This window comes from Aethalodelphis obliquidens, unplaced genomic scaffold (genome assembly GCF_003676395.1).
Source record: "Aethalodelphis obliquidens isolate GAN/ISIS:26980383/991018 unplaced genomic scaffold, ASM367639v1 scaffold7, whole genome shotgun sequence".
In the NCBI taxonomy this organism is placed as follows: domain Eukaryota; kingdom Metazoa; phylum Chordata; class Mammalia; order Artiodactyla; family Delphinidae; genus Aethalodelphis; species Aethalodelphis obliquidens.
In genome coordinates this window covers 10,694,202-10,722,093 of record NW_020837951.1, presented here as the reverse complement: position 1 = coordinate 10,722,093, position 27,892 = coordinate 10,694,202, and the positions used below count along the sequence as shown (strand labels likewise).

Genomic DNA, 27,892 nt, shown 5'->3' with positions numbered 1-27,892 from the left:
CTCCGTGTCCTCCCGCGCTGGGATCTGTTTGATTTTCATGCTTATAGACTTTATCTGGGAAAGGAGAAAGGGTATGAAGCATCATTGGTGATGGCTCCAGACTTCCAGGTGGCATGAGGCTGAATGGTGGGACACAGCGGGCGTTACTTCACTTCCAGTGTTTTCTGAGACCCATTTGTGCCTGGCCAGGGCTCTTGCTGGCCTGAAGCCCCGCAGGCTGCCAAGAGCAACCTCCAAATCACGTGTGATTAGGGTCTCCTCAGCTTACTACAGCGCCTGGCAGTGGCAGGTCTGAAGTGAAGTTTCAGACTGAAACTTGCGATGAAGTGATCACAAGCTGATCTTGCAGGTGGTGCCTCTGAGGGAGTGGGATGCCAGTCTAGGCAGGAGGGACAGCATGGCCAAAGGTCTGGACAAGGGATGCTGCCTGGGGAAACGGGAGCAGCTTGGGGAGCAAGGGAAAAGGCGGCTGCATGGGGGAATGGTGGCACTGGTGAGGCCAGAGAGCTCAGCAGAGGCCTGATAGAGCAGAACCTTGAATGCCAGACTGAGAAGCCCAAAGGACATGAGGAAGCCTACAGGGCCTGGAGCTCGCTCTCCCTCCCTCCCCTCGCACCCCAGGAGACCCTGCACTTTGTTTCCACCACTCTCTGGCCCGTGGACAGCTGCTGCCCTCCTCCCCACCCCCAACCCCCTGTCAGCTCACCAGGGCTACAGTGTTTCCCATCTGCGGTCTTGGAAGAGGCTCCTGGAGACCATCCCTTTGTGCAGTAAATGTCATCCCCACTGGGTGGGCCATCCCATCCTGGGCTTCCAGCCCAGTGGGGTCTGGGAGCCAAACAAGGGGCGAGATGACAGAGCGGGTAGCATAGCAAGGCAGGCAGGACAGTGAGCTGCTTTCCTGTGCTTTTTTCCTTCCCCAGTCCACATTGGCCACGCCTGTGATTCCTGCTGTTCCTCGCCTGCCCCTGCTGGATCCAGAATGGCCCTCTGGTGCTACTGCCTCCTTGCCCTCCTGGTACCTGAACTTCTGGGAGGCAGAGGGGTGTAGGGGAGGAGGCCAAGGGGACTCAAAGCTGCTAGGGTTCCAAGTGGCCACCTCACATCATGAGGTAACTGCAAAGGTTACACAAGCTAAACCCCTGACACAGAAATAAAAACATCCACCGGATGCTAGGAAACAGGCTCAGGGCAATGAAGTGACCTGCCCAAGATCACCCTCTGGGTGAACCCAGGTCTGACTGCAGGGCCTGCAGCCTCCACTGCACCCCACTGGAGCACACAGTAGGCATTCAATAACTGTACATATGGACGTGGGGACCTGACTCAGACCCCACCTCTCTTCTTCTCTCTCAGATAAGGAGTCTCTCTGGGACCCCTTCCAACTCCCCAGGTGAATCAAGGAACCCTTGGGTCACAGGTTGGTATGAGGGATGCCACCGAGAGGCTTTGCCTGCCCCCAGTTCAGCCAGCCCGTGGCCCATGTGCTACACCGGCCTCGAATGCAGAGGAAGGGAGGAGGCACCATTTGGTTCAGCACCCCTATAACAGGCCCTGGGCTGAAAGCATCACTCATGTCCATCTCATTCCTGCCACTATACAGATGACAAAACAGGCTCAGCAAGGGGACAAAACTTGCTAGGTCATAGAGCACGGCTAGGGTTCAGCCCCATCCAACCCCAAATGACTCCAAGCTCAGTGTCCTTGGCCCTGCCTACCCTACTCACCCTGCAAGGGTCAGGTGCCCACACACTTCTCCCACATTGACCCTCCTCTCGCCCTGCAGCTCCAGTGGCCCCTGGAGAGGTAGTGGAGACTGCAGATGAGGTATGCAAGTTCCCAGGGCAGCGGCTGAGCTGGTGGCAGCCCCAAGAGTCCTGTGAGCAGCGGTTTGGCCACATAGTATTGCAGCACCCAGATGCGGTCCTCACTCCACGGCTGCCTGACCCCATCTGGGTGGGCAAAAGAGAGGCCCCTCTGCAAAGACCCCCGCAGAGGCGTGAGTGTGGGCCGGGGCCTGGGAAGTGAGGGCTGGGGGGAGGGGGCTTTGGTGACCTAGAGATGGCAGCCCACCGTGACAGTCCTTGTGGATTGAGCCCAGAGGAAGTCCACATCGCATCTCAGGTTCCCTTGTCCTGGACTGAAAGTAGAGGGTTGACTCCTGGGCACGGGCACTGGAGCCCCATTTCTTCCTTCCAGAGGGAGGGAGGAACCAGAAGCCCAGAAGGGGCCCTACAGCTGCGCCAAAGGGCCGTCAGAAGCAGGACAGTGTGCGCAGCTGGGGAAACTGAGGTCGAGGCCCGTGTGTCCCCGGAGGCGCTCGCACCGCGGCCGCACTAACGTTCGGCGAGAGGACCGTGGGCCAGGCGGCGTGGCTCCGGAAGCCTCTGCCGGCGCTTGGGGCGCTGACAGCGTGCGTGCACGTGCAGTGGAACGCCGCTTCATCCGACGCGGCCGCACTCTTCTCCCTGGCTGTACCCGCGCTGGCCAACGCGCTGCAGCTGCGCGCCTTCGCCGAGCCGGGCGGCGCCGTGCACGCGGCGCTCGCGGTGCGCGAGCACCACGCGCCTTTCCGCGCTGCCTTCCGCGCGGATGGCCGCTGGCACCACGTGTGCGCCACGTGGGAGCAGCTCGGCGGGCGCTGGGCGCTGTTCGCCGACGGGCGGCGACGCGCTGGGGCGCGGGGCCTAGGCGCGAGCCACCCACTGCCACCTGGCGGCATCCTCGTTCTGGGCCAGGACCAGGATTCTCTGGGCGGCGGCTTCTAGGCGCGTGACGCCTTCAGCGGCAACCTCACCAACTTCCATCTGTGGGCCCGGGCGCTGAGCCCCGCGCAGCTGCACCGGGCACGGGCCTGCGCGCCGTACCCCCGGCGGCCTGCTCTTCCGCTGGGATCTGGGCGCCCTGGACGTCACAGCCTCGCTGCTACCGCCGGTACGGGTGCAGCTTCTCTGTCTGGGTACGGCCCGCCCAGCCTCCTGTTTGTCAGGCCCCGCCCACCTTTTGGCTCCACCCCCAACCTCCTGGCTCCCATCCGCTTCCCTTCCGACTGGGGGACCCAGCCCACCTCATGCCCACCGGGCCACGCCCACCTCTGGCCACGCCCTTTCCAGGCCTCCAGTACCTCGGGCGTCCGCCCAGTCCTAGCAGCCTGAATGGGCTCGAACCCTGGCGACCTTGCTCCTCCCAGTGTTGGCTGCAGCACTGCTCTCCCAGGTTCCCACGTCGCCCCCTAACTCCGGGACCGCGCGTCCTGGCGCCCCCTCAAGTGTGCAGGCGCCTTCAAGGCCCGAACGGGCTGTGGGTCACAGGGACCGATGGGAAGCCAGGATGCGGCCCTGACATCTCTCCCACCCTGGCCAGTGCCCTCAGAGTAATGCCCTACGTAGGACCCTGGACCCCGCACCGAGGGCTTTTTGTTTTGCCTGCAGCCTCTGCCCTTCCTCTGCTGCTACCGGACAGGTGCGCCCTGTCCGGCTGTGCCTTGGGCTCTGCTGAAGGGGACGCTGGGTATGGACCAGTGTAGGCTGAGGGGGTGCAGTTGGCACAGCCTGGGAATTCAGAATCTTCTCAGAGTTTCGGGGGCCTCCACGGAGTCTAGACCACAGACAATGGGGCCATACGGAACTGGGGGTGAATCCCAGCTGTGTGGGAGTCACCTCGAGCAGGCGATTTTGCTGTTCTTTGCTTGTTTCCCCATCCAGGACACCTAAGGCTCCAGACACACAGCCGTCAGTGTGCGCTTCTTCCCCGAGCGGCACAGGGGGAGGGGGCACCTCTGCGGAGGATGTTGCCCAGGGCTCGGTCTGGCATCCACTCCTTTGCAGAGACCTACCAGCAGCTGCAGGACGCCCAGTCATGGTCTGGCCAGGATGTTATCAGCCAAGTCAATGCCTTGGCCAATGCCATTGTGGTGAGCCCTGTCCCAGGAAGCTGGAGAGTCTGGGGGCACTGTGGGTGGCATCCCTTCACCTCAGTGTCCTCACCTGTAAAGGGAACACCCACCTAATGTGTGTGCAGGAATTAAGGTTGTTCATGCCCCCTATTCTGGAGCCTCTGAGAGCTGGCGGCTTGTGACTAGTTAGACCCACACCCCGCAAGAAGACTGGCAGAGGCCAAGTACAGCCCCTTGCGGGGGGGTCCCCTTGAGACAGACCAGCAGTCAGCAGCTCTTCTGCTCCACAGCTCCTCCCTGACCCTCTCTCTCTGAAGCCCACGGAGACCTGTCCCTGGCCGAGGCCTCCAGCTTCCTGGGAATCCTGGAGAGAGTCCTGACAAAGGAGACAGCTCCACTGGGGCCAGCTGTGCTGCTGGCTGTCATGCACTTCCTGAAAAGTGTGGCAGCCCTTGGGACATGGGAGCCAGAGCCCATGACTCGGCCCTGGGAGCAGCTGGGCCAGGCCGTCGTGTCTGGGGCCAGCCTGGTCCTGGAGGAGCAGCTGGCTGGTGTGTGGCTGTCAGTCAGCAAGGTGAGGCTGGCAGGGCTTGGTGGGGCAGGGGCCTGGGCTCTGGTTCCTACCTTGCCACCGACTGTGTAGCCACGGGCGAGTCAGCACCCATCTCTGAGCTCCATCTCTCCATCCATCAAGAGAAGCCCTTCTTCTGTCTGTTTTATAAGTTGAACTTCCACATACAACTGCTCTTGAACAACTTCTGCAGTTAAAAATTAAGAGCCACTAGTCAATAAGGGCCTCCCATATCCAACAGTCCACTGACCACCTTAAGCAGGAGGTCCTCTCTGCTGAGTGTTCAGCCATGGAGAACAGAAGAGACAGATGGTGAGGGTGTTGGAAATCTCATCGTGGCAGAAGTGGCTGTAGGCCTGGGAGTCATCAGCCCAGAGAGGGAGAAAATGAGGGGTCATGAACATTGCCTGAAAAGCTCTGGGGCTTAAGAGGCAGACATGGTCCCCCTGTGACTTCAGGACAGAATTCAAAACTGGGCTTGGGGGTGGGGTGGGGATGGCACAACACAGGAGGCTGGGTCAGTGGAATGTTTGCCTGTCCAGGTGATGCTCCCCATCCTAGGGGATGTGTAAGCCCACATTTTACTGGGGATCTGAGACACCGTGACAGACTGGGGAAAACTGGCCTCTGAACCTCAGTTTTCTTCCCTGGAAAATGGGGATGATCATACCTGCCTTGCTTAGGCAATGGAGAGGAGTAGGCGTCTATCAGGTCACTTGCCCACCACAGAGGAGGTGTCCCATTAGTGCATGTTCCCCCTCCCTGTTCTGTCCTCACCCCGCGTGGTTTCCTTTTTGGAACCTAAAACTTGAGCACCTGTTAGAGATCTAACACTGAGCCAGACCAAGGAAGCAGGAGGCACGGCCCTGCCTTCAGAGTGTACCCTGGTTGGCAAGCAACCTGCCAGCAGGCAGAGAGCACTGTGAGGCCTTCAGCTCGACTAGAGGATGACGTGGCTTAGGAGGGCATTGGAGAAGCCAGAGAAGGCTCATCAGGCAGGGCCTCAAGTGTCAGTCCGAGGAGCCAGGACTTGATCCTGGAGGCCCTGCAGAGCCACTGAGGGTCTGGAGCCTGCAGGCCACCTCACAGATCATTGAGATCCTGTTAACCGCAGTGGTCAGGGCAGGCAGCTGTGGGGCGCGGCGTCTGAGAGAGGGCTGAGTTGCGGCCTCCTCCCAGGTGGTGGGCGGACCCAAGGCCCTGGTGGTGAGCGAGCAGCGCCTGGCGCCCCTGCTGAGCACCATGCTGACCTCTGAGCGGCCCCGAACGCACATCCAGCACCACCATGCCGGTGAGCCTGACCACCACCCGTCCCACACATCTGGCCTCCGGGTGGGGCCTGGGCTCACACATCCTCCTCAGCCCTGGTCACTGGGAGTTCTCGGACTCCCACAGATACTCCATTCTCTTTCCTGCCTTTGCCCATGCTGTGCCCTCGATCCAGAACACTCTTCCTCTCTTGGTCTCCTAGCAAACTCGCATACATCCTTCAGAACCCTGCTTGAGCACCAGCTCTGCCAGGAGGCTCCCCAGTTCTAGCTCTCTCCCGATAGTTCCTCTCTCCTCTGTTACCCCGGTGTTTTGAACATATCTTTTATCGCCTTTATGGTAATTACATAATAGCACCTGAAGTTCTCTGAGTGCCAGGGCTATTTCTGAGTCATTTCTGCATCTCAGGTTCAGACCCAAGGGCACACTCAGTGAGTGTTCGTAGATTGAGTGGGGTAGCACTTACGGTGGAACTTCAGGCAGAACTTGGGTCCTTCAGGTGCCCAGTGGCTTCTGGCAGCTCATTAATATTCATGTCCCATCCCCCCAGAGACTCCCCCTTCTCAGTGACCCCCTCTTCCTGACTTGGAGAAGTCAGACTTACCTAGGGTAAGTTGCTGAACCTCTCTGTGCAGGAATGGTGGCCTCCTAGGTGTGTGGCAGGGAGAGGGGAAGCAGACCCTGCCAGCACGGCCAGCCCAGCAGAAAGACCTCCCTTCTGAGGCCCAGCCCCTGAGCCCCATTTGCTCCCAGGCCTGGAGTTGCCGAGCCTACGCTCGAGGGAGACCAGCACGGAGGGCCAGGTGTTCACGATGCCCGGTGGGCATCCAGAGGGGCCTGGCCACATCCTCATCCCTGCTGCTGAAGTGAGGCGGCTCCTCAGGAAAAGTAGGTGAGGGGGAGGGGTGGTGGGGTCCTGTTCGGTCTGGGTCAAACCTCAGCCCTCACAGCTGCTAGCTCTGCTATTTTGAATAAGTCACCTCAGCTTTCAGAACTGCCTCCTCATCTGTAAAACTGTGTTACTAGTACTCGCCTCGGGTTGTCATAAGCTTAAAGCGCCTGCCACATGGTAGGTGTTCACTTAGTCCCCTCCCCTCAACCACACGTTTTCCCTCGGTGCCACCCAGGGGTGGAGGATTAGGATAAGGGGCAAAGGGCTTTGCAGCCGGCAGCTTAAGCACATCGACTATGGCTGGCTGAAATTCTGACTCTGCCACTTATTAGCTGTGGGATCTTCTGGAAGTCATTTAACCTCTATGAGACTCAGTTTCCCTATGTGTGAGGTGGGCAGAGCATTTCCCTCAGGACCAAGCTGTGGTGCTCGCTCAGTCACTGGGCGGGTCTTAGGCCTCCTTCTATTCACCCAGGCCTCTCTGGAGTCACCATGATCCACAGCTGGTTCAGCTCAAGTGCCTTCCAGTACACCCTGGGGGCCCCTGGCCGAGAGCCCCAGGCCCCTGACACCTCTGAAGAGGCAAGCAGAATGCAGAGGTGAGTGGGTCCCACCCAGCAGGCAGCTGAGGGCCTGGATCCCCTCACCAGGGAAGGCTAGGCCCCCATCCCCTCCCAGAGCCCCCATTCTGTTAAGCATATCTGCCCTTGGTAGCCCAGGGCCAAACCTGCTCCCCCCTGACACACACAGATTTCTGGGCCTGCCAAAGATGGGCTGGTGGGAACATGGCTCAGCTCCTGCCTGGGGTCCTGGCTTCAGTGCTGACTCTCAGGGAGGGAACAGGGCTTACTCAAATTACCAGAAAGAATGGAACCCAGCTGCCCTAATTCCCAGCACAGGACTTTTCCACAGAGGGTATCATCTGTTCTGCAGGGGCCTGGGTGACATGACCCCAGACATGTATGACCTCTCCCCCACAGATACCTGGTGTCCTTAAAAACTCCCTTTCTCCCCACAGGTTCCTAGGCACCCAGGTGGGGTCAGCAATCATCTCATCTGAGGTGTGGGATGAAACCGGGGAGCCCAACACGGCTGTGACCTTTCACCTGCAACACTGGGCGCAGGTACTGGGCGATGCTTCTGGGAAACAGCCACCTGGTACTGTTATCCTGGTTTGGTGCCCCCCCGCTACATCCCAGTATTTGTTCACTGGACAACCAAGGTCTAAAATGTTCAAGAAAAATACTCATCCACAAGCCATCCCATTGTCCTCGAGAGAGGGGGAAGGGCAGTAGTGCATTGCACACTTACTTTATGGCGGGTGCCTTAAATAAGCAGCATTCATTTAATCTTCCAACGGCCCATTCCACAAAAGTGAGCTTGGAAGAGGTGCTGTGCCTGGCACCAGCTTATAAGTGGCAGAGCTGGGATTTCATTATAGGTCTGCATGACTTGAAAAACTGGTGGTTCCCATCAGATAATACAGGGAGATATGAGAGACCTGCACTGCAGTATGCTTCATAAGCATAAAAATAACCTAAATGTCCATCAATAGGGGATTACTTAGCCTTATAGAGCTATAAAATGGAATATGAGCTGAGGTTATGTAAAGAATGAGGTATTTTGCTGTAAATTGACAAGAAAAGATCACCAAGATACGTCATTTAATTCATTATATGTAATACACAAATTCCTTCTCGCTTTTGAAGCTTTAGAGCATTTCAGAGAAAGCTAAAGTCTCCTTTGCTCAAAACCACAAATCCCGGACACATACACACCCCCCACAGCTTATATCTTTTGTATATCATCTCAAGACTTCTTAAAAACCAATTTCAGGGCTTCCCTGGTGGCGCAGTGGTTGAGAGTCCGCCTGCCGATGCAGGGGACACGGGATCATGCCCCGGTCCGGGAAGATCCCACATGCCGCGGAGCAGCTGGGCCCGTGAGCCATGGCTGCTGAGCCTGCGTGTCTGGAGCCTGTGCTCCGCAACGGGAGAGGCTACAACAGTGAGAGGCCAGCGTACCGCAAAAAAAAAAGAAAAAAAAAATCAATTTCATTAAGGTATATAAATCTACATAGACTAAAACACGCATTTTAAGTGTATACCTTGATGAGTTTTGACCAGTGTATATACTCATATATCACTGCCCCAATCAAGGTATAGAACTTTTCCACCTTCCCAAAAGGCTTCTTCGTGCCCCTTCCCCGTCAGCCTTCCCCACTCTGACCCAGGAAATCACTGCTCTGTTTTCTGTGACTCTAGATTGTCTGTCTTTCCTAAAGCTTCGTATAAATGGAACCATACAGTGTGTGCCATGGTCTGGCTTCTTTTGCTCAGGTGGTATTTTTGAGCATCATCTACGTTGTTGCCTGTTTCAGTAATTCACTCCTCATTAGTGCTGTGTAGAATTCCACTATATGGATAGACCATAATTTGTTTTTCCTTTTACTTGTTTTTTTATTAATTTATTTTATTATATTTTATTTATTTATTTATTGGCTACATTGGGTCTTTGTTGCTGCTCGCAAGAGTTCCCTAGTTGTGGCGAGCGGGGGCTACTCTTCCTTGCATTGTGTGGGCTTCTCATTGTGTTGGCTTCTCTTGTTGTGGAGCACGGGCTCTAGGTGCGCAGGCTTCAGTAGCTGTGGCGCATGGGCTCAGTAGTTGTGGCTCACGGTCTCTAGAGCTCAGGCACAGGCTTAGTGGGTCTGCGGCATTTGGTATCTTCCCTGACCAGGGCTCCAACCCGTGTCCCCTGCATTGGCAGGTGGATTCTTAACCACTGCGACACCAGGGAAGACCCTCCATTTACTTGTTGATGGAGATTTGAGTTGTCTCCAGTTTGAGCTGCTATGAACAGATCCACTATGAACACTCATATACAGCATTTTTGTGAACACATGATTTCTTTCTACTGGGTGAATACCTAAAAGGGGACTTTCTGGGTTGTATGATAAATATATGTATACATTAACTTCCTAAGAGACTGTCCAACTGTTTTCCAGAGTCGTGTACTATCTTACATTCCCACTAGAAGTGTGTGAGCTTTGCAGTGTTCCATACCTTTGCTAACATCCTTAACTGCCTTTTTAATATTGTTCATTATAATGGTTGTGTAGTGATGTCTCATTGTGGTTCTAAGTTGCAATTCCTTCAAGACCAATGATTTTGAGCATCGTTTTCTACACTTATTGCACATTCATATATCTTCCTTTGTTAAATATAAGTTCAAATCTTTTCCCCAATTTTCATTTTTTTAATTAAATAAATTTCAAGATGAGCCACTGGTTTTTTTTAATAGGAAATGCTCTTTATTAGTTTTTTCCCAAAATTTTGCATTAGTCTGCTGTTTGCTTTTCTGATTACTGACATTTCTGCACATAAGCCATATAGATCCTCTCTTTTTAAATTTTATGTTTGTACTCCCCTCACTCTTTTTCTCCCTGCCCCTGCCCCACCACCACTGGCAACCACCAATCTGTTCTCTGCATTTATGAGCTTGATTTTTTTTTTTAGAGTCCCCATATAAATGAGATCATACAGTATTTTTCTTTCTCTGACTTATTTCACTTAGCATAATGCCATTGAGCTCCATCCACGTTGTTGCAAATGGCAAGATTTCATTCTTTTTATGGCTGAGTAACATTCCGTTATTATACACCACAATTTCTTTATCCATTCATTCATCAGTGGACACTTAGGTTGCTTCCATATCTTTGCTATTGTAAATAGCCATGAACATGGGGGTGCATATATCTTTTCTGAGTTAGTATTTTCATTTTCTTTGGATAGATACCTAGAAGTGAAATTGCTGGATTGTATTTTTAATTTTTATTCTATTTTTAATTTTTGGAGGAACCTCCATACTGTTTTCCATAGCGGCTGCACCAACTTACATTCCTACCAACAGTGTATGAGGGTCCCCATTTCTCCACATCCTCTCCAACACTTGTTATTTCTTGTCTTTTTGATAATAACCATCCTAACAGGTGTGAGGTAATATCTCATTGTGGTTTTGATTTGCATTTCTCTGATGTTTAGTGATGCTGAGCATCTTTTCATGTACCGGTTGGTCATTTGTGTGTCTTCTTTGGAGAAATGCCTATTCAGATCTTCTGCCCATTTTTTAATCAGATGGTTTGGGTTTTTTGTTTTGTTTGTTTGTTTGTTTGTACTATGTCAAGGAGCTTACCACCTATATTTTCTTCTAAAATTTTTATGGTTTCAGATCTTAAGTTCAAATCTTTAGTCCATATTGAGTTAATTTTTGTGTATGGTGTAAGATGGTAGTCAAGTTTCATTCTTTTGCCTGCGGCTGTCCAGTTTTCCAACATCATTTATCGAAGAGACTGTTCTTTCCCCATTGTATGTTCCTGCCTCCTTTGCCGTAAATTAATTGACCATATATGCATAGGTTTATTTCTGGGCTCTCTATTCTGTTCCATTGATTATGTGTATGTTTTTAATGCCAATACCATACTGTTTTAACTTCTATAGCTTTGTAATATAGTTTGAAATCAGTAAGCGTGGTGCCTCCTGCTTTGTTCTTCCCCAATTTTTAAATTATTTGTCTTATCATTGAATTGTAAGAATTCTTTATATATTTTGAATACAAGTCCTTTGTCAGCTATATGTTTTGTGAATAATATCTTCTAGTCTCTGGATTGTTTTTCACTTTCTTGACAGTGTCTTTGGAAGATAAGTTTTGAATGTGATCAAGTCTGGTTTATCAGTTTTTATCCTGCATGGTTTACGCTTTTTGCATCCTATCTAGGAAACCTTGCTTATCCCAAGGTCACAAAGATATTCTCAGAGAAGTTTATCATTTTAACCTTTACATTTATGTCTATGATTTATGTCAATTCATTTATGTGTATTATGTTGGGTAGGGGTTGAAGTTCATTATTTTTCCATATAGACATCCCATTCCAATATATTTGTTGAAAAGATTATTCTTTCTCCCATTGAATTATCACCTTTGTTGAAAATCAATTGTCCATATATGTGTAAGTCTGTTTCTGGGCTCTCTATTCTGTTCAGAGATCTATACACTAACCCTATAGTGTTGTGATTAATGTATCTGTGTGGTAAGCCTTGAAATCAGGTTGTGTAAGTCCTCCAACATTGTTCTTCCTTTTCAAAATTGCTTTGGCCAGCCTAGGGTGTTCACATTGCCATATAAATTCTAGAATCAGCTTGTTAATGTCTATGGAAACACCTGCTGGGATTTTGATTGGGATTGCATTAAATCTCTCAAATTGAAATAAGATGATGAACTGGCATCTTAACAATGAATCTTCCAATCCTTAATCAAGGTATATCCCTCTGTTTATTTAGGTTTTCTTGAATTTCTCTCAGCAGTGATATACAGTTGTCAGGGTACAGGTCTTGAAGGTATTTTGTTAGATATACCCTTTTCTGTAAATGGTATTATTTTCTTAATTCAATTTTAAATTGTTCATTGCAAGTATATAGTAATACAATTGATTTTTATATAATGAGATTGTGTCCTGCAGCCTTGTTAGACTCACTTAGTACTTCTGGTAGCTCTCTTATAGAGTTCTTAGGATCTTCTACATCCCTGATCATGTTGTCTGCAAATGAAGACAGTTTTGTTTTCTCCTTTCCAATCCATGTCTTTTTTTTTTTTTTTTTTCCGATTTTCCTTCCTTGGTGCAGTGGCTAGGACCTCTAGTTCAGCATTAAATAGGAGTGATGAGACCAAATAGTTTTGTCTTGTTCCTAACTTTAGGGGGGAGAGTATTCAGTCTTGAACCATTAAATGTGATGCTAGCTGTGGGCTTTTTGTAGATGCCCCTTGTCAGATTAAGTTCTCTTTTCTTCCTGCTTTGCTGAGAATTTTTATCATGAATAGCTATTGAATTTTGCCAAATGTTTCTTCCACATTGATAGGATCATATGGTTTTCTCTTTTATTCTGTTAATATAGTAAATTGCATTGGCTGATTTTCAAATGTCAAACCAGCCTTGGATTCCTGGGATAAACCCCACTTGGTTATGGTGTATTATCCTTTGTATATATTGCTGGATTCAATTTGCTAATATTTGTTAAAGATTTTTGTGTTTATATTCTTGAATATGTAATATGTTCTGTAGTTTTCTTATACTGTCTTCCTCTGGTTTTGGTGTCAGGTTAATCCTAATCTCATAAAATGTGTTGGGAGTTCTCTCCTCCTCTGTTTCCTAAGAGAGTTTTGCAGAATTGGTATTATTTCTTCCTTAAATGCTTCATAGGCCAGTGAAGACCAGTGAAGTCTTTTGGGCCTGGTGTTTTCTTTGTGGGAAGTTTTTAAAGTATGAGTTATTTCTTAAGCTGATATAGGATTGTTTGGGGTGCTTTATTTCTTCTTGAGATGGTTTTAGTAATTTGTGCCCTTTAAGGAAATTGTTCCTTTCATCTAGGTTGTTCAATTCTAGCAGGAAGTTGTTCATAATAGTCACTTATTATCCTTTTCACATGTGTAGGATTTATAATAATGTTTGCCTTTTCGTTCTTGATCAGTTTAGCTAGAAGTTTACCAATTTTGTTTATATTTTCAAACAACTAACTTCTGAGATTGTATTTAGATATTAATTATATGAATTAAAGTACATTAAAATGAAAAATAAATAAAAGTAAGGGATTGCTCATTGTGGCAAATTTGGAAAATGTAGAAAAGGATAAAGAAGACAAATCCTATTACCCAGAGATAGCTGCCCTAAACTTTTCCATGTGTTTCCCTTCAGCTTTTTCTGGGTACATAATACTATATATATATAAATTTTTTTTTTCCTTTTGCAAAATCAAAGCCCTTGCGCTTTCAGCTGAGCCATGTAAACATTTGTGTTTTTCATTTTCCCCACAGGTGTTTTCTGCATTGTCTCTGTCACAGATGTCCCTTTGCCATCCTGTCCTTTCTCACCTGCTGCTTGATCCTAGCAATGCGTAGGCCTTGACTGCGGCCAAGTCCAGAATCGCCCACCCCCTTCCCAGGGGATGGTCCAAAATGAACTTGACCCCTTCCCCTCCATGCATCCAGAGTATCTGCAGAGTTTTTTCTATTACAATTAACCCTGCCTAACCCTGTGAAAATCCTCACTTATAATATGTTTTGATTCTGGTGACTGTCTCCTGGGGATACATGGCCAGGTATGGAACTACTGGACACCAACAGTGTTGTGGCTTTTGAGTGTATAAGCTGCACTGATATTTCAGTTTGTACCACTTGAAAATGCGACCAGTGGTGTAACAATCGTCCATTTTAAAAGCAAACAGCAGGTTTTCTTTGTGTTCCAGCACCTAACATAGTACCTGAGACCCAGGAAAAATATTATGAGTGAATGAATACATGTGGTAATAATTCAGCCAACCCAAGGAATAATATGTTCTCTGGAGGCAACGTCACTGAGTGTGGAAGGAGCATGGAGTCGACCAAGTCACAACCCAGTCTAAGCTCTCTGCTGTGTGACCTTGAACAGATTAATTCCCCTCCCTGAGGCTCACCTTCCTCATCTGAAATTACATAAATTTATACCTGTCCCCTAGGTTGCTATGAATATCAACAACAATAAAGGACATGAAAGTACTTTGCAAAACACAAAGTATCATATTCTAGTGAGGTGATGTTGCTGTTACCCTCCCCAGTCGGGACAAATAGCCCAAGTCCTGAGCTCAGGCTGCCTCCCTGCTTGGTCTGGGACAGGTACCACCTGCCACCTGATGTCTTCTTTCTGCTTGATGACATAAAGTCCATAGTGTTGTCATTGTTCATTACAAAAGAACTAACATGTTCATTATAACACATTCAAACTGAGACCTAACTATTGTTAAGTTGGCTGTGTGTCTGATTCCAGACCTTTTGTGCATGTGTTTTCACAATTACATAGAACCTTATTTTTTTTTTAACCATAAATGGGCTCCTACTATGCAGAATGTCAGGCAGCTTTTTCCTGTACTGAAAAACATATGGCGATGCTGGAGAGGGTGTGGAGAAAAGGGAACCCTCTTGCACTGTTGGTGGGAATGTAAACTGATACAGCCACTATGGAGAACAGTATGGAGGTTCCTTAAAAAACTAAAAATAGAACTACCATACGACCCAGCAATCCCACTACTGGACATATACCCTGAGAAAACCATAATTCAAAAAGAGTCATGTACCATAATGTTCATTGCAGCTCTATTTACAGTAGCCAGGACATGGAAGCAACCTAAGTGTCCATCGACAGATGAATGGATAAAGAAGATGTGGCACATATATACAATGGAATACTACTCAGCCATAAAAAGAAAAGAAACTGAGTTATTTGTAGTGAGGTGGATGGACCTAGAGTCTGTCATACAGAGTGAAGTAAGTCAGAAAGAGAAAAACATATACTGTATGCTAACACATATATATGGAATCTAATAACAACAACAAAATGGTTCTGAAGAACCTAGGGGCAAGACAGGAGTAAACACACAGACATAGAGAATGGACTTGAGGACACGGGGAGGGGGAAGGGTAAGCTGGGACGAAGTGAGAGAGTGGCATGGACATATATACACTACCAAATGTAAAATAGACAGCTAGTGGGAAGGAGCCGCATAGTACAGGGAGATCAGCTCGGTGCTTTGTGACCACCTAGAGGGGTGGGATAGGGAGGGTGGGAGGGAGACGCAAGAGGGAGGAGATATGGGGATATATGTATACGTATAGCTGATTCACTTTGTTATACAACAGAAGCTAACACACCATTGTAAAGCAATTATACTCCAATAAAGATGTTAAAAAAAAAGATAGATAGATAGATATATATATGGCGAGCTCTTTCCCCAACAGCAGATAGAGACCTGTGTGTTCTTACTAGGCAGAGCATCCTGAAGGGAAGACTCACAGTGGTTTGTTAGCTTGTTAGCTTGTTCCTAGGATTTCGATATTAACCATAATGCCAACCTGAAACTCTACTCACGTCACCTTCCTTCTGCCGCCCTGCCGGCATTCTTCTCCAGTCCCTGCACCCACGACCCATGCTGGGCAACCCCCTGGTCCCTCAAACGCAGGAGGCCTCCACATCCCCCTGCATCGTCTGGCCTCTCTCCTTGCCCACATGTGCTCACACACCTGCCCTGTCCCTGTTGGCTGCCCTTAGGCCTTCCCTCCGAAGCTGGTGGAGCCTGTCTGTGCTTTCTGGAACTTCAGCATCGGGTGAGTTTCCAAGCTCTTTCTTTATTATTTTTCTTAATTTTTAAATAATTATTTTTGGCTGTGTCGGGTCTTAGTTGAGGCATGCGGGATCGTTGTTGTGGTGTGTGGGCTTCTCTCTAGTTGTGGCGTGCGGGTTTTCTCTTCTCTAGTTGTGGTGCTCAGGCTCCAGAGGGCGTGGGCTCTGTAGTTTGCGGCACATGGGCTCTCTAGCCGAGGCACACAAGCTCAGTAGTTGTGGCACACGGGCTTAGTTGCCCCGCAGCATGTGGGATCTTAGTTCCCTGACTGGGGATCAAACCTGCGTCCCCTGTGTTGTAAGGCTGATTCTCTACCACTGGACCACCAAGGAAGTCCCCCAAGTTCTTTAAATAAGGCACTTGAAAAAAAAAAGACATCCAGGGACTTACCTGGTGGTCCAGAGGTTAAGAGCTGCGCTTCCACTGCAGGGAGCCAGGTTCCATCCCTGGTTGGGGAACTAAGATCCGCATACCCTGCAGTATGGCCCAAAAAATAAAAATTTTAAAAATTAAAAAAAAAAAGGTCCGTTCTACTTGAGGATGAGACAGGACTCAAGCATGTTTTTGGCCTCCATTCACCAACTTCCTTGCAGGGGTGGTTCCAAGCCCCACTCAACTGGGGACAAGCTGGGCAGGAGAGCCTGTTACCCAGGAGGTAGTGAGCTCCCTATCATAGTAGGTATGTAAGCCTACTCTGTGGGGTACCTAGGAAGAGACTCATCTGTGGAATGGGTGTTAGAGTTGATGAGGGAATGAACATCAATCACTGTTGCTTAGTAATTAACGCAGTTAATCAATGGTGATCATTGGTATCATCCCCATCCTCCTACCATTCCTGAGAAAAGTACACTTCACAGATGAAAAACTGAGACCCAGGGAGGGGCAGTGACTTGGCCAAGGTCACATAGCTGGTTAGAGGCAGGGCACTGAGGGACCCCAGGCTTTGGGGAGAGGCTTTCCCCTGCTTGCCACCTGTCACCCAGCCCCATGTCCAGCCCATCTCTAGAGCCCTCTGTTCACTATTCACCCCAAGCCCAGACTCAGGGGGCTCCTGGGCCACCACTGGCTGCTCTGTGACCGCTCTGTACCAGGACTCAACCACCTGCTTCTGCAACCACAGCGCCGTCCTGTTGCAGGTGTACGACGTCCAGGTGAGTACTGGGGAGGGGGCAGGGAAGCAGGGGAAGTGATGTCAGAACCAAGTTTTAAAGGATGCACAGGAGTTGAACAGAAAGGCATTCCAAGCAGAGGCCCATCTGAGCAAAGGCAAGGAGGCTAGAAACGGCAGACGAGTTACGTTCTAGAACTGCAATGTGTCTGGGGCTTCCAGTGCGATGCCCGGGGTCAGGGGATGGCAGTGAACAAGGTAGGCATGGGTCAGATGGCACAGGCCTGGAAGGCCAGGCCCACGCGCTTGGATCGTGGTCCTGTTGCAGAGGGCAGATGTGGAAGAGTGTGAAGCAGGCGTTAGATTTACATGAGGGAGGCCGCTGGTGCGGGGAGTGAGGCTGAGGTGGGGACCAGGGGGGAAAAGCAGTTCGGGGGCTGCGGGCCTGGCCTAGGAGAGGGGAGGGGCCCCGGGCCAGGGAGCAGTGGGGAGATGTGGAAGACTGGCTGAGGAGGAGGGGTGACCTGGGCCACCGGGAGATGAGGGACTCGTCTCAGGAGGCACAGGTGGGCAACGGGTTTGCAGGTCTGTGGAGTCTGTGGTCCGGTGCTCGGGGCGGGAGGGGTCTCAGCTGGCCCCAAGAGCCAGTAGGTAAAGCCATGGCCAAGGTGAGGTTAGAAGTAAAATGAGTCGCGACTAAAGACAGGCCCCTGAGAGGCATTTGCATTTACAGCCTTGGGGGGAAGCCAAATTCCAGGAGGAGGCCAAGCAAGGTGGGCTCGCTGGACCAGAAGGGGACTCACGTTGAGTGAGACGGTGCCTGAGCCCAGGAATGCTGGGGTCACTTGGCCTGTTCGGGAGCACGCTTGAAAAACATGCTACCGAATGCATTTTACCTGTAAAAACAGAGCGTGGACGTCGGACACATCGTGAGTAATCCGTGCCAGCTCCCTGTCCCCCTCAGTGGGTGGTTGTCACATGCCACCCCTCCTCCCCATGGGCATATCGGTGGTCACTTACAGTCTAGTGCTTCTCGGTATCTGAGGAGTCTGTGAAAGTTGGGCCCCTCTCCAGCAGGAGAGGACATGCAAATGCTCATTATCAAGTCGCTCTGTGCAGGCCTGGCCATCCCTGCTTCACGGCAGAGAAGGCGGTTGAGGAGCCTGGGAGCTGCCAGGGGGTGGGGGGTGCGGGCGAGTGTCCCGCCGGGCCAGGGCGGTGGTGGGGCTGCTGTCATCCGGGGTCTCTGTGCCTCCCACAGAGGGGCCCCGACGGGGGGTCCCTGCTGAGGACGCTCTCGTCTGTGGGCTGCGGTGTGCCCTGTGCCCTCGCCACCACCTTCTTGCTCTTCCTGGCGGCCGCGTGAGGCAAGCTCACCACCTTGCCTGGCACCCTGGGCCCGCCCTGCCCCTCGTGGGCCTCCACGTCCCTCCTCAGGTGGGTGTCCATCCTCGGTCCTAGAAGCCCCTGTGGAGCCGCCCTTTCCTCCTTCACTGGTCGGTTCACCGGGACGCAGGTGGGGCGGGGGGGGGGCGGTCCTTGCTAACCAACTCCTCTGCCTGTCCGGGGTCCCCCAGTCAGAACGAGCCACAGTCCACAAGAACCTCACCTTCTCCCTGGCCTCCGCCGAGGGCTTCCTCGTGGCCAACGAGTGGGCAAAGGCCAACAAGGTGGGCGGCCAGCGGGTGGGCTTGTGAGCTCAGGGGGGCCTGGGAAAGCACCTTCAGCCTTTTCTAGGTTGCCCCCCATATCTTCACTTGGCTCCATTTCCGGAGAGGAGTGCGGCCTAGAGAGGAAAGACCCTGAATGTTGGAGCTGGGCCCAGGGCACTGCCCCAAGACCCTACCCGCTCATACTGCTTTGCGCTGGCAACGCCAGGCACGGACAGGGGACCCAGGGTGGACCGCACCCATGACCGGCCTCCGTGGGGACCCCCCACCCTCCCACACAGTTGGCGTGTGTGGCCGTCACGGCAGTGATGCACCTCCTCTTTTTGGTCGTCTTCTCCTGGATGTTGGCGGAAGGGCTGCCGCTGTGCAGCAAGGTGGTGGCTCTGCGCATGCGCCTGGGCCCCAGGAAGCCGCTCTGCTACGCCACAGGCTGGGGTGAGGCCCTTCTGCTCCCCACTCTTGCTCTGTTCCCCTCCACCCTGCCTCGCGTGGCCTCTGTTATGTCCAACACTCGCCGCCCAACACCCTCCTCCACCGGCACGCAGCGCCACCCAGTGGCCAGCGCCCGTGTCTGACACAAACTCAGCTCCGTCGACCTCCAACTCTACCCAGCTCCAATTCTTCTTCTTCTTCTTTTTTTTTTTTTTTGCGGTACGCGGGCCTCTCACTGTTGTGGCCTCTCCCGTTGCGGAGCACAGGCTCTGGACGCGCAGGCTCAGCGGCCATGGCTCACGGGCCCAGCCACTCTGCGGCATGTGGGATCTTCCCGGACCAGGGCACGAACCCGCGTCCCCTGAATTGGCAGGCGGACTCTCAACCACTGCGCCACCAGGGAAGCCCCCAGCTCCAATTCTTAATCCTCCTCCACTTCAACTGCCTCAGCTCCCAGCCCCCGGCACTGCCTCCCTAATCTGAAGCCAGCTAACCCCACGCCAATCGCCAGTTTCCAACTCTGTTGATTCTCAGCCCTAAGGCCTCGACTCAATCTCAGCTCTTCCGCTCCCCAACTACTCGGGGCTCCAGTGCCACCCAAAATATCAGGACCACCCAACCCCACTCCCTGGATCTCCCAGTGCCGCCAGTACACCCACTACTATGGGACAGCTGGAGGATGCAGCTCTGGACGGGGGCTGGCTCCCGAGAGACACGGTCCTGAGGTCACCTCTTCTTCCCCTAGGCGTGCCTGTGGCCATGGTGGCCATCACCCTGGCCGTGTCCCGCCATGACTACGTGGCCACTGGGCACTGCCGGCTCAATGTGCACACAGACGCCATCTGGGCTTTTGTGGGGCCCGTGCTGGCCGTGAGCGGGGAGGCCTGGGGCCCCTGCAGGGGAGGGACGTGTCGGGGAAGGGGGAGGGTGCCCCCACTGATACCAGATCTCCAGGCCAATACCTGCATCCTGGTCCGTGTGGTGATTGTCACCGTGTCCAGGGCCCGCCGCCGTGCCCGCACGCTGAGCCCACAGCCCTGTGTGCAGCAGCAGATCCCGATCCAGATGTGGTGAGGCCCCAGACTGGGGGAGTCAAGAAGAAGTGGGGGGAGCCAGGTGTGGCCACGTGTGCTTATGAGTGCAAGGCTATAAATGAGCATATGTCTGCAGTGTGTCTGTGCTGCATGTGCACACATGCTCATGCGTGTGAGCGTGTGGAAGTCTGTGCCCATGCGTGTAACCTGTGCGGATGGTAATTGAGCCTGTGTGTATATGACGCGGGGTGTGGACACCAGCCACTGTCCTGGGGACTCACCTTCTGCAGAAAGCACTGATGGCCTGGTGGGGACAAGGTAGAGGAGACCCCCAAGTCAGGCAGTCCCTAGAAGTTCAGGTTCAGGGTGAGAATCTAGGTCTCTACCCCTGCCAAGAATCCCCCTCAGTCTCCAGGACCGTATCCTGCTGGAGCGGGCACAGCCCCCCAGCCTTCCTCCTCACCAACACCCCTCTGCCAAGGGCAGGGCAGCCCAAGCCAGTGGGGCCTGAAAAGCCAGGCAGCCCCAGGGGTCCCCTTCCAGACTCCATGCCCCCTGGACCCACTGTCCAGGCCTCAGCCCTCCCCCTGGACAGCTGCCACTCCCTTCCTTTGAGCCCCGCTTGGGACTGGGACCCTATCTCCCCAGTGCCACTACCCCTATTTCATGCCACTCTGGGTGTCTGAGAAGGGGCCACCAGGTCCAGCCGAAAGTTCCAGCTATACCTAAGTCCTGAGCCTCAGTCTCCAGTCTGCAGCCCCGACCCCTCTCCAGGCACCTTCTAAGGGCTGCCCTCCCCAGAACCCCGTGGGGAGCCCCCTGGCCCCCTGGCCTCCCTCAGTCCAGCCTGCTGTCCCGCGGGGCCACCGTGAAGCCAGTGTTGGTCCTGCTGCCCATCCTGAGCCTGACCTGGCTAGTCAGCATGCTGGTGCACCTCAGCCCGGCCTGGGCCTATGCCACCGTGGGCCTCAATTCCTTGCAGGTACCTCCGGGCCCAGGGCCCGTGTGGGACCAGGGCTCCACCATGCACTGGAGCCCAGAGGGCGTGGCTGGTTTGTCAGGGGGCTGGGGAGGGAATGTCCTTTCTGTCATGGGAGTCACCAGCAGCCTCAGGGACACTGTCAAGGGGAGGGCGGGTGAGGGGGAGAGTGGAAACAAACCTCCAATCAAAGAGCAGTATCTCAGGGAGGATTTGGGGGCCCATTTGGCAGGTGAAGAATCTGAGGCCCAGAAAGGGGGTGGCTAAGATGACTCGTGCCCTGATGCTCAAGGGCGCAGCAGAAGTTCCAGTTCCCAGGCTGTGCTAGAGCCACTTCCGGCCTCGGCAGGAAGCCGAGGATGGAGGTGCAGGACACCAGGGACCTCTCCCCTTGGGGTCTGTGGATGGCCTACTGTGGGGCAGCATGAGCTGCTCCATCGGTGAGGACAACAGTTCAGAAAAGGTTTTGGCTGGAAGGACATGACCCACATAAATGAAGCAGTAACATGGGACCGCAGGAACCCCCCTGTGTGCCTTTCAGGTCCTGTGTCCTGGAGCCACAGAGATGGGTCAGACTAAGCCCTTGTCTTCAGGGGGTTTGCAGATCTATGGGGGACCCAGGCACAGACACAAACAGCCACAGCCCTGGGAGCTGAGTGCTGGGAGGGAGGTCAGTCCAAGGAGGGCCCAATCCACCCCCGCCCTGCCCTGCCCCTCAGCCTCCCTTGTACCCCCCAGCACCTCTTCCTGTTGTCTGCACTCCCCACTCCCAGCTCTGCCGAGCCCAGGTCCCTCTCAGGGCTGAAAAGTGAGGTGTCCCACGGATTGACAAAGACAAGCTCAGGAAATCAAGTGCAAACTCTGTCCAGGGTCCCTGCGTCCCAGAGCTGGGCTTCCTGCTGATGGATGCCTACGTGCTCTGAGTCCTGACCAGGATCATATTTATATCTCTGAACAGGCCTTACAAACGGGGAAACTGAGATTCCATGGCCTCACAGTAGGAGGGAGCAGCGCTGGGGCCCAAGTTCAGAGTCTGTGTTCTCAGCCATCAGGATATTCAGCTTTGACCGCAGAGGGGCCTGGTTCCTGGAAGAGCTGCCGAGGCTGGGAGTGCAGGTGGGGAGCTGGGGTCAGGGGGGGCACCCTCATCCAGTCAGTTATTCATCCATCCCTGCGAGATGTTTTGAATGCCCACTAGAGGCCAGGCACTGTGCTAGGCGCCAGGGACACAGCAGCAAAGGAGGCTGCAAAATGCCCTGTTCTTGTGGAGGTGACATGAGTCGGGGAGGCAGACGATGCCCAAGACCAGGGAGTGGAGTGTTAAGGGAGGGATGAGGCAGGAAGAAGGGAGGGTGCAAAGGGGGTTGGTCTCCAGGGTCCTGATCCATGTTGTCTTCTCCCCCTGGGCCCTGGGGACTCGCCACTCTCTGCCAGGCAGGCATGGGAATGGAGAGGGGAAAGGACAGGGGCGGTGGGAGATAGGGGGTGCAGACTGCTCAGGGAGGATGGAGGTTGTGCCCAGAGAGGGGCCGGGAGAGTGAAGAAAAACTGGGGTTCCAACGCTCTTCCTAAAGAAGCACGGCTCCCAGAGACCTGGCGGGGCCTGAGCAGCTGGAGACAGAGATGGACACAAGAGAAGCCCTTCCTCCAAGCCCTGCACTCCCAGAGCTCCGCGGGCTGGAATTCCAGCTCAGCCCACTTAGCAGAGGGACCCTACCCAGGTCTCTCCACCCTGCCTCAGAGTGGCGAGGGCACCAGCATCCTGTTGCTATGGCAACTACTCCAGCTCCATCCCTGCCTGTGGCCCTCAGGTGGGCAGAGCTGCGGCCAGGGAGCCAGAGCCACCATCACCACGCTGTCTGCCTCCCTCTCAGGGCAGGTCCTTTCCTCTCCCGTTGTCTCATTACTTCGTCTCTGTCTCTGAGTTTTCCCTGGGATTCTTTCTCTGTCTTTCAGGCTCTGTCACAGGCTCCTGTCCCTGTCCCCACCTCCTCTGGCATGGACCCACCTGGCTCTACATCTCCCCTTCTGTTGGGCTCTGACCCACTGTCTCTTGGTCCCTTACCCTGCTTCTCCCTCTCTCTGAGTGTCACCTCTCTTGCCCCCTCCCAACCAGCCTCAGAACTTCAGGTCTGGTAAAGGAGGGGAGAGGCTGCCTTATGGGGGAGTCAGAAGGCATGAGACCTGGGCCCACTCTGATGTTCCTGTGACTGTCTCAGGGCAGGTCCCCAAGTTAGGCTCAGAGCCGTGTTCTCTGGGTCCCTCCCGGCTGCTTCCCTCCCCAGGCCTGGCCTTTCCCTCTCCTCTCTCTTCCATCATACCTGCGGTCTCTCCATGTCTTTCTCTTCCTGCCCCACCTCCAGCCCCGTCCCTCTCTCACTCTGTCTTGGGCGTAAGCTGGGCAGGACCTGCCCAAGGTGACCAGGGAGCAGGCCTGGGGCTGGAGGGACTGAAATCTGCTCTGACTCATTCATTCACTCTTGGTGACTTGTCTCCGTCTGGCCCCTGTGCCAGGTTTTGTGGTGGAAGAGCAGAACCTCACTTCTGCAACTAGCGGTAGCTCACACCTACCCTGCCTGAGAGTGTTGTTGGGAGGCCTGCACAAGTTGAGACAGGCCTCGGTTTCTACATCTATATAAAGGGGGGGATCATATTCTCCACCTCGTGGCACCGTTCTGGGGTTCCACTGGCAAGATATTTGCAAAGGGCAAAGCATAACACCTGGCACACATCAGGAGCGCCGTGAACGTGAGCACATTTGTGTCATTCGGTCATTCAGCACGTACTTCCCCGGCGCCTCCCGTGCTGGGCTGCATACTGCGGAAAGTGGTGGAACTCAAGATCGAGGAACCCACCCTTGGGGGTCTCAGCCTGAGGGACGGACAGACACCAAAACCACACAACCACAGCGGGCACGATTGAGGCTGAAAGGCTAAGGGGCAGTCGGGGCCGTATGGGGAGGCAGAATGGGCACTCCCTGGAGGCAGTGATTCTCAGCTAATACCTGAACGCTGTGTGGAGAGAGGGGGAAGAATGTTTTAAGTCAGGGGAGCACAGTGGGATCAGATGGAGGGAGACATGGGGTTGGGAGAGCTGGTGAGAAAGGGGACAGGAGGGAACATGGGGGCCAGACTGTGCAGGGTCCCTAGAGCTGTTGTGAGGAGCTCAGACTTCACCGCAGGGGTACTAGGGAGCCTTGGAGGATGTTAGGCAGGTGCTGGTGTGGTTGGGTTGGAGTGCATCTGTTTGGGTGTGAGGAGTGAGTAAAAGGAGACAGGATGGGGGATGCTGTGCAGGGGCTTTGGAGAGAGCAGAGGCTGGGTGTGGGGGGCTAGGAGGCCCAGAGTCTGTCTTAGGGGCAGAGTTGGGGCTGGTAGCAACCCAGTTGGTGCCTGGGAGCCAGGGGGAGTAGTCAGGCTCTGGGGCTCCAGCTCTCAGCCCTGGGAAACTAGAGGGCCTCAAGGAACCCCATGTCCCCTCACCTGTGTCCTCTTGGGGAGGAACTGTTACATTGTCCAGGGGGAACCTGAGGAAGTCCTAGGCTCCACATGCTACCCGCTGAGTCACACTTTTGCTCTGTCTCCTACCCTGGGCCGCAGGGTCCCTCTCCATCAAATGGGGAGAATGAATCCCCCCACCCCCAACCATGGAGCTGCTGTGAGGGTCAAGTGTCACCCCAAGTGTGCTGGTGGTTTGTGAGTGGCGAGGCCGTAGTGGTCCTCGCATGTGTGGGAAGGAGCCAGCTATGACTCAGCCACTGTGCTGAGTCCTTCACACACAGACGGAAGCAAGTCCTGGCCTCTTCCCCACTTTCCAGATGAAGAGACAGAGGCTCCGAGAGGAACTCAGCTAGAGATACAATCAGAATGCAACCAGGGTCTGCTGTCCCTGGACCTGATTTAGCCTTGGAGCTTCCGGAAGGTGTCGCCTCTCCCATTCCCCACCCTTGCAACATGGTGAGGGTGTGAGGATGGGGCAGGTCAGGGGGGTGGGGCTTGGAGGGATAGAGGGCAGAGAGGCTGCCTCTTGACCAGAGACTGAAGGCAGGGGGTCCAGCGGGGCAAGGCCCCTCCTGGTTCTCTCTGCCACAGAATGCCACAACTGCCTGCTCCCCATGGCGGACTGGGGGGCAGGGCAGGATTTGTGTTCATCCTCCTGTGTCTCTAAATGTCTCTGGAGGTGTGTCTGCTGCGGTGCCAGGCCAGACACTGGGGGAAAGGGGATGGGGCTCCCAGGTAGTGACACCCACCCTCACCCCGGGTCTGTCCCCAGGGGGCCATACATCTTCCTGGTCTATGCAGCCTACAACACGGGGAGGTAAGTCAAGGGATACTGGCTGCTCGAGGGTGGGATGTGTGTGGAGGCGGGCAGGGCTTACTTGCAGAGGGCTCTGCGACTGGCCCGTGGAGGTCAGGAGAAGGTCCCAGGCCTGACCCTGGCCCCATCCTCCAGGTCCAGAGCGTCCTGCAGAGGATGACTGAGAAGGCGGCAGCGGAGGCATTCACAGTGGGCAGGCCGGGGGTCCGTGGGGTGGGACGGTGGGAGGTCCCACCTACAGCCGGATCCCAGCGCTGATGCCCTTTCCTTTCAGGCTCGCTCCTGTCCCACGGGCCCGGGGTTCCACCCTAGGCCCTCACGTCCCTGGGAGGTGGCCCGTGACACCCCAGTAGTCTTGGCTCCACCCTGAAGACACCTGGCTCTTAGAGGTAACACCACACCACCCTCAAGTCCAAGTGCCACCTGGTGCGTCGGTCTCCCCAGTGCTCGGGCTGAGCTAGGAGGGCCACGGCAGATTCCATTAGCCCATCTTAAAGACAAGGAGACTGAGGCCTGGGGAATTCTGCAACTGCGGGACCAAGGGGATGGCTTAGAAAAGGCTCCTTTCCTCCCATCACCACCACCAGGGAACAAGGGTCCCTGGTGCCCAGCCCAGAGGCAGAGCTTGCCCAGGGTCACTTTCCCTGGGTTTCCATGCAGAAGGGATGTGGAAGGTTCCCAAAGGCAGGTAGGTGGATGAGGTTCAGGGCCCTGAGATAGGGCACGGGTTGAATGACTTAAGGGTCAGGCCAGGAATTTAAATCCCAGCTCTTACTTCCCCTGCTCTGTGCCCTTGGGCAAGGTCTCTCTGGGCCCTAGTTTCTTCATCGCTAATCTATGAGGTAAACTTTTGAGTGGATTCTTAGGGTCTTTGATAATGAGGTTCCTGTCCAGGGTGGGGGGAGCAGAGAGAGAGCTTCCTGCCTCAGCCTCCTATAAGTTCACCTGCTGGAGTGTTTTCCCCCTACTAGGGACTCACGGCCCCAGGATCCCCACAGCGTTCTCCTCCATTGCAGAACCCAAAAGACCGATGAGGCTGGGACAGGGGTGGCAGGACTCTGCCGAGGGGCTAGCAAGTGTGACCGGCAGGGTCAGGGAAACCACAGGGACCAGGGCGGGCCTGGGGTGGGGCTTCCCCTGGGGATCCAGAGGGCCCGTCCCTCAGTTACCAGGCTGAAGGGGACTGGGAGCGGCTGGCAGAACTTGAATGCCAAGGCCACTGGGGATAGAAGAGTCATCACCAGGGTAGCTGAGGGCCCCCAGAGCAAGGGGAGCAGGAGTCGGGCCCCCGCCCCCGACAGACCTCCTCTATCCTCAGGCCGTGCAGCTGACCACATTCAGGGCTTCAGGTGTAGCTCCCACCTCAGGGGGTTCCCCTTTTCCCTTTGGCCTCCCGACACCCCCTCAGCCCCACTGTACCGGAATGGAAGTGATTTGAGAAGCAACCACAGCTGACCTCCCACAATTTGAGGGGCTCTTCCCCTCACTCCGCTCCTTGCTGGTGCCTGAAAGTCCCCCTTAGCGCCCTGTGGGCTCTGTCAGTGATAATGCAGTGCTCTGGGGAGGGGCTTACTCAGGGAGTGAGTCTGGGACCCCTTCCCAGGCCGGCGCTGCCGGGCTCCAGGCCTGGTGGTCTGAGAGGCTTCCAAACCCGGTGAAGAGCAAGTACTTTCCCAAGACCTCAGTTTCCCCAGCTGGACAGCTGACGGGGGCGTGATGGGGGGGCCTGTGGGTAGCAGGGCAGGGCCAGGACCACCTAGGCCCCGCTCAAGGAGAGCTCGGCCTGGCCTGAGGGGAGCCTCAGAGACCCTGGTCACTGCCAGCCTCTCTGGGCCTGGGTTCCCACAGTCTTAAACCAGAGACAAGCCTATGAGGGGCGGGCTTAGCACTGCCCAGCCCTCCAAGCAGGGAATTCCTTCCCACCAGAGCAAGAGGCCTGCCTATGGAGCTCTGACCGGGGCTGAGCTCTGTGCTAAACCCGGGCATCTGCTGACTCCTTTCATGTGGTGACCTGGGGAAAGGGGGGTGCTGTCGCCCTCCCACTGTGCAGATGAGGAAGCTGAGGCATAGAGAGGAGCCCTGACCAGCCAGGGTCAGTGGCAGAGCTGGGGTCAGGGCCCCCACCCGCGCAGATGAGGAAACTGAGGCACAGCAGTAGTCACGTGGGGGTAAGCGTAGGCACATTTGAACCCAGGTCTGTATGACCCCAGACCCCCACCTGGCCTCCACCCCTGGCAGGTGTCCCAGTCCTTCTGAGTCTCAGCTTCCCCTTCTGCAAAATGGGCTGGAGGCAGCCCCTGCAGGCCTGCCTGGAGGGCGCAGGCGCCCTGCAGGCGGTGGGCGTTCCGAAGGGGCTGAGAGGCACCCCCTACCCCCCCCACATCGGCTTCCAGCCCCCCAACCCGCCCCCGCAGGCGCAGCGTCTGTGGGAACAAGAGAGCCACAGCGGTGCCTCTGCACTCAAGCGACAGCGCCTTTGTCTCTGCTGAATGGGTGCGTTGCTAAGGCCGCTCGTAGCA

The 27,892-nt window shown here is 54.1% G+C and overlaps 1 protein-coding gene across 1 annotated transcript; it reads left to right on the top strand.

Moving 5' to 3' along the window:
- Window positions 1–397: 397 nt before the first annotated feature.
- ADGRD2 (adhesion G protein-coupled receptor D2) lies at window positions 398–27,862 on the top strand. The gene is given in 23 exon segments (XM_027104108.1): window positions 398–493; window positions 924–993; window positions 1,362–1,424; window positions 1,787–1,999; window positions 2,317–2,864; window positions 2,866–2,959; window positions 3,364–3,462; window positions 3,828–3,913; window positions 4,186–4,200; window positions 4,203–4,469; window positions 5,646–5,757; window positions 7,103–7,226; window positions 7,646–7,751; window positions 8,365–8,372; window positions 15,672–15,712; window positions 16,872–16,984; window positions 18,203–18,296; window positions 18,502–18,611; window positions 18,893–19,046; window positions 19,789–19,917; window positions 19,990–20,112; window positions 20,938–21,129; window positions 27,612–27,862. Coding segments are annotated over 23 exon segments (3,108 nt in total).
- Window positions 27,863–27,892: the final 30 nt, after the last annotated feature.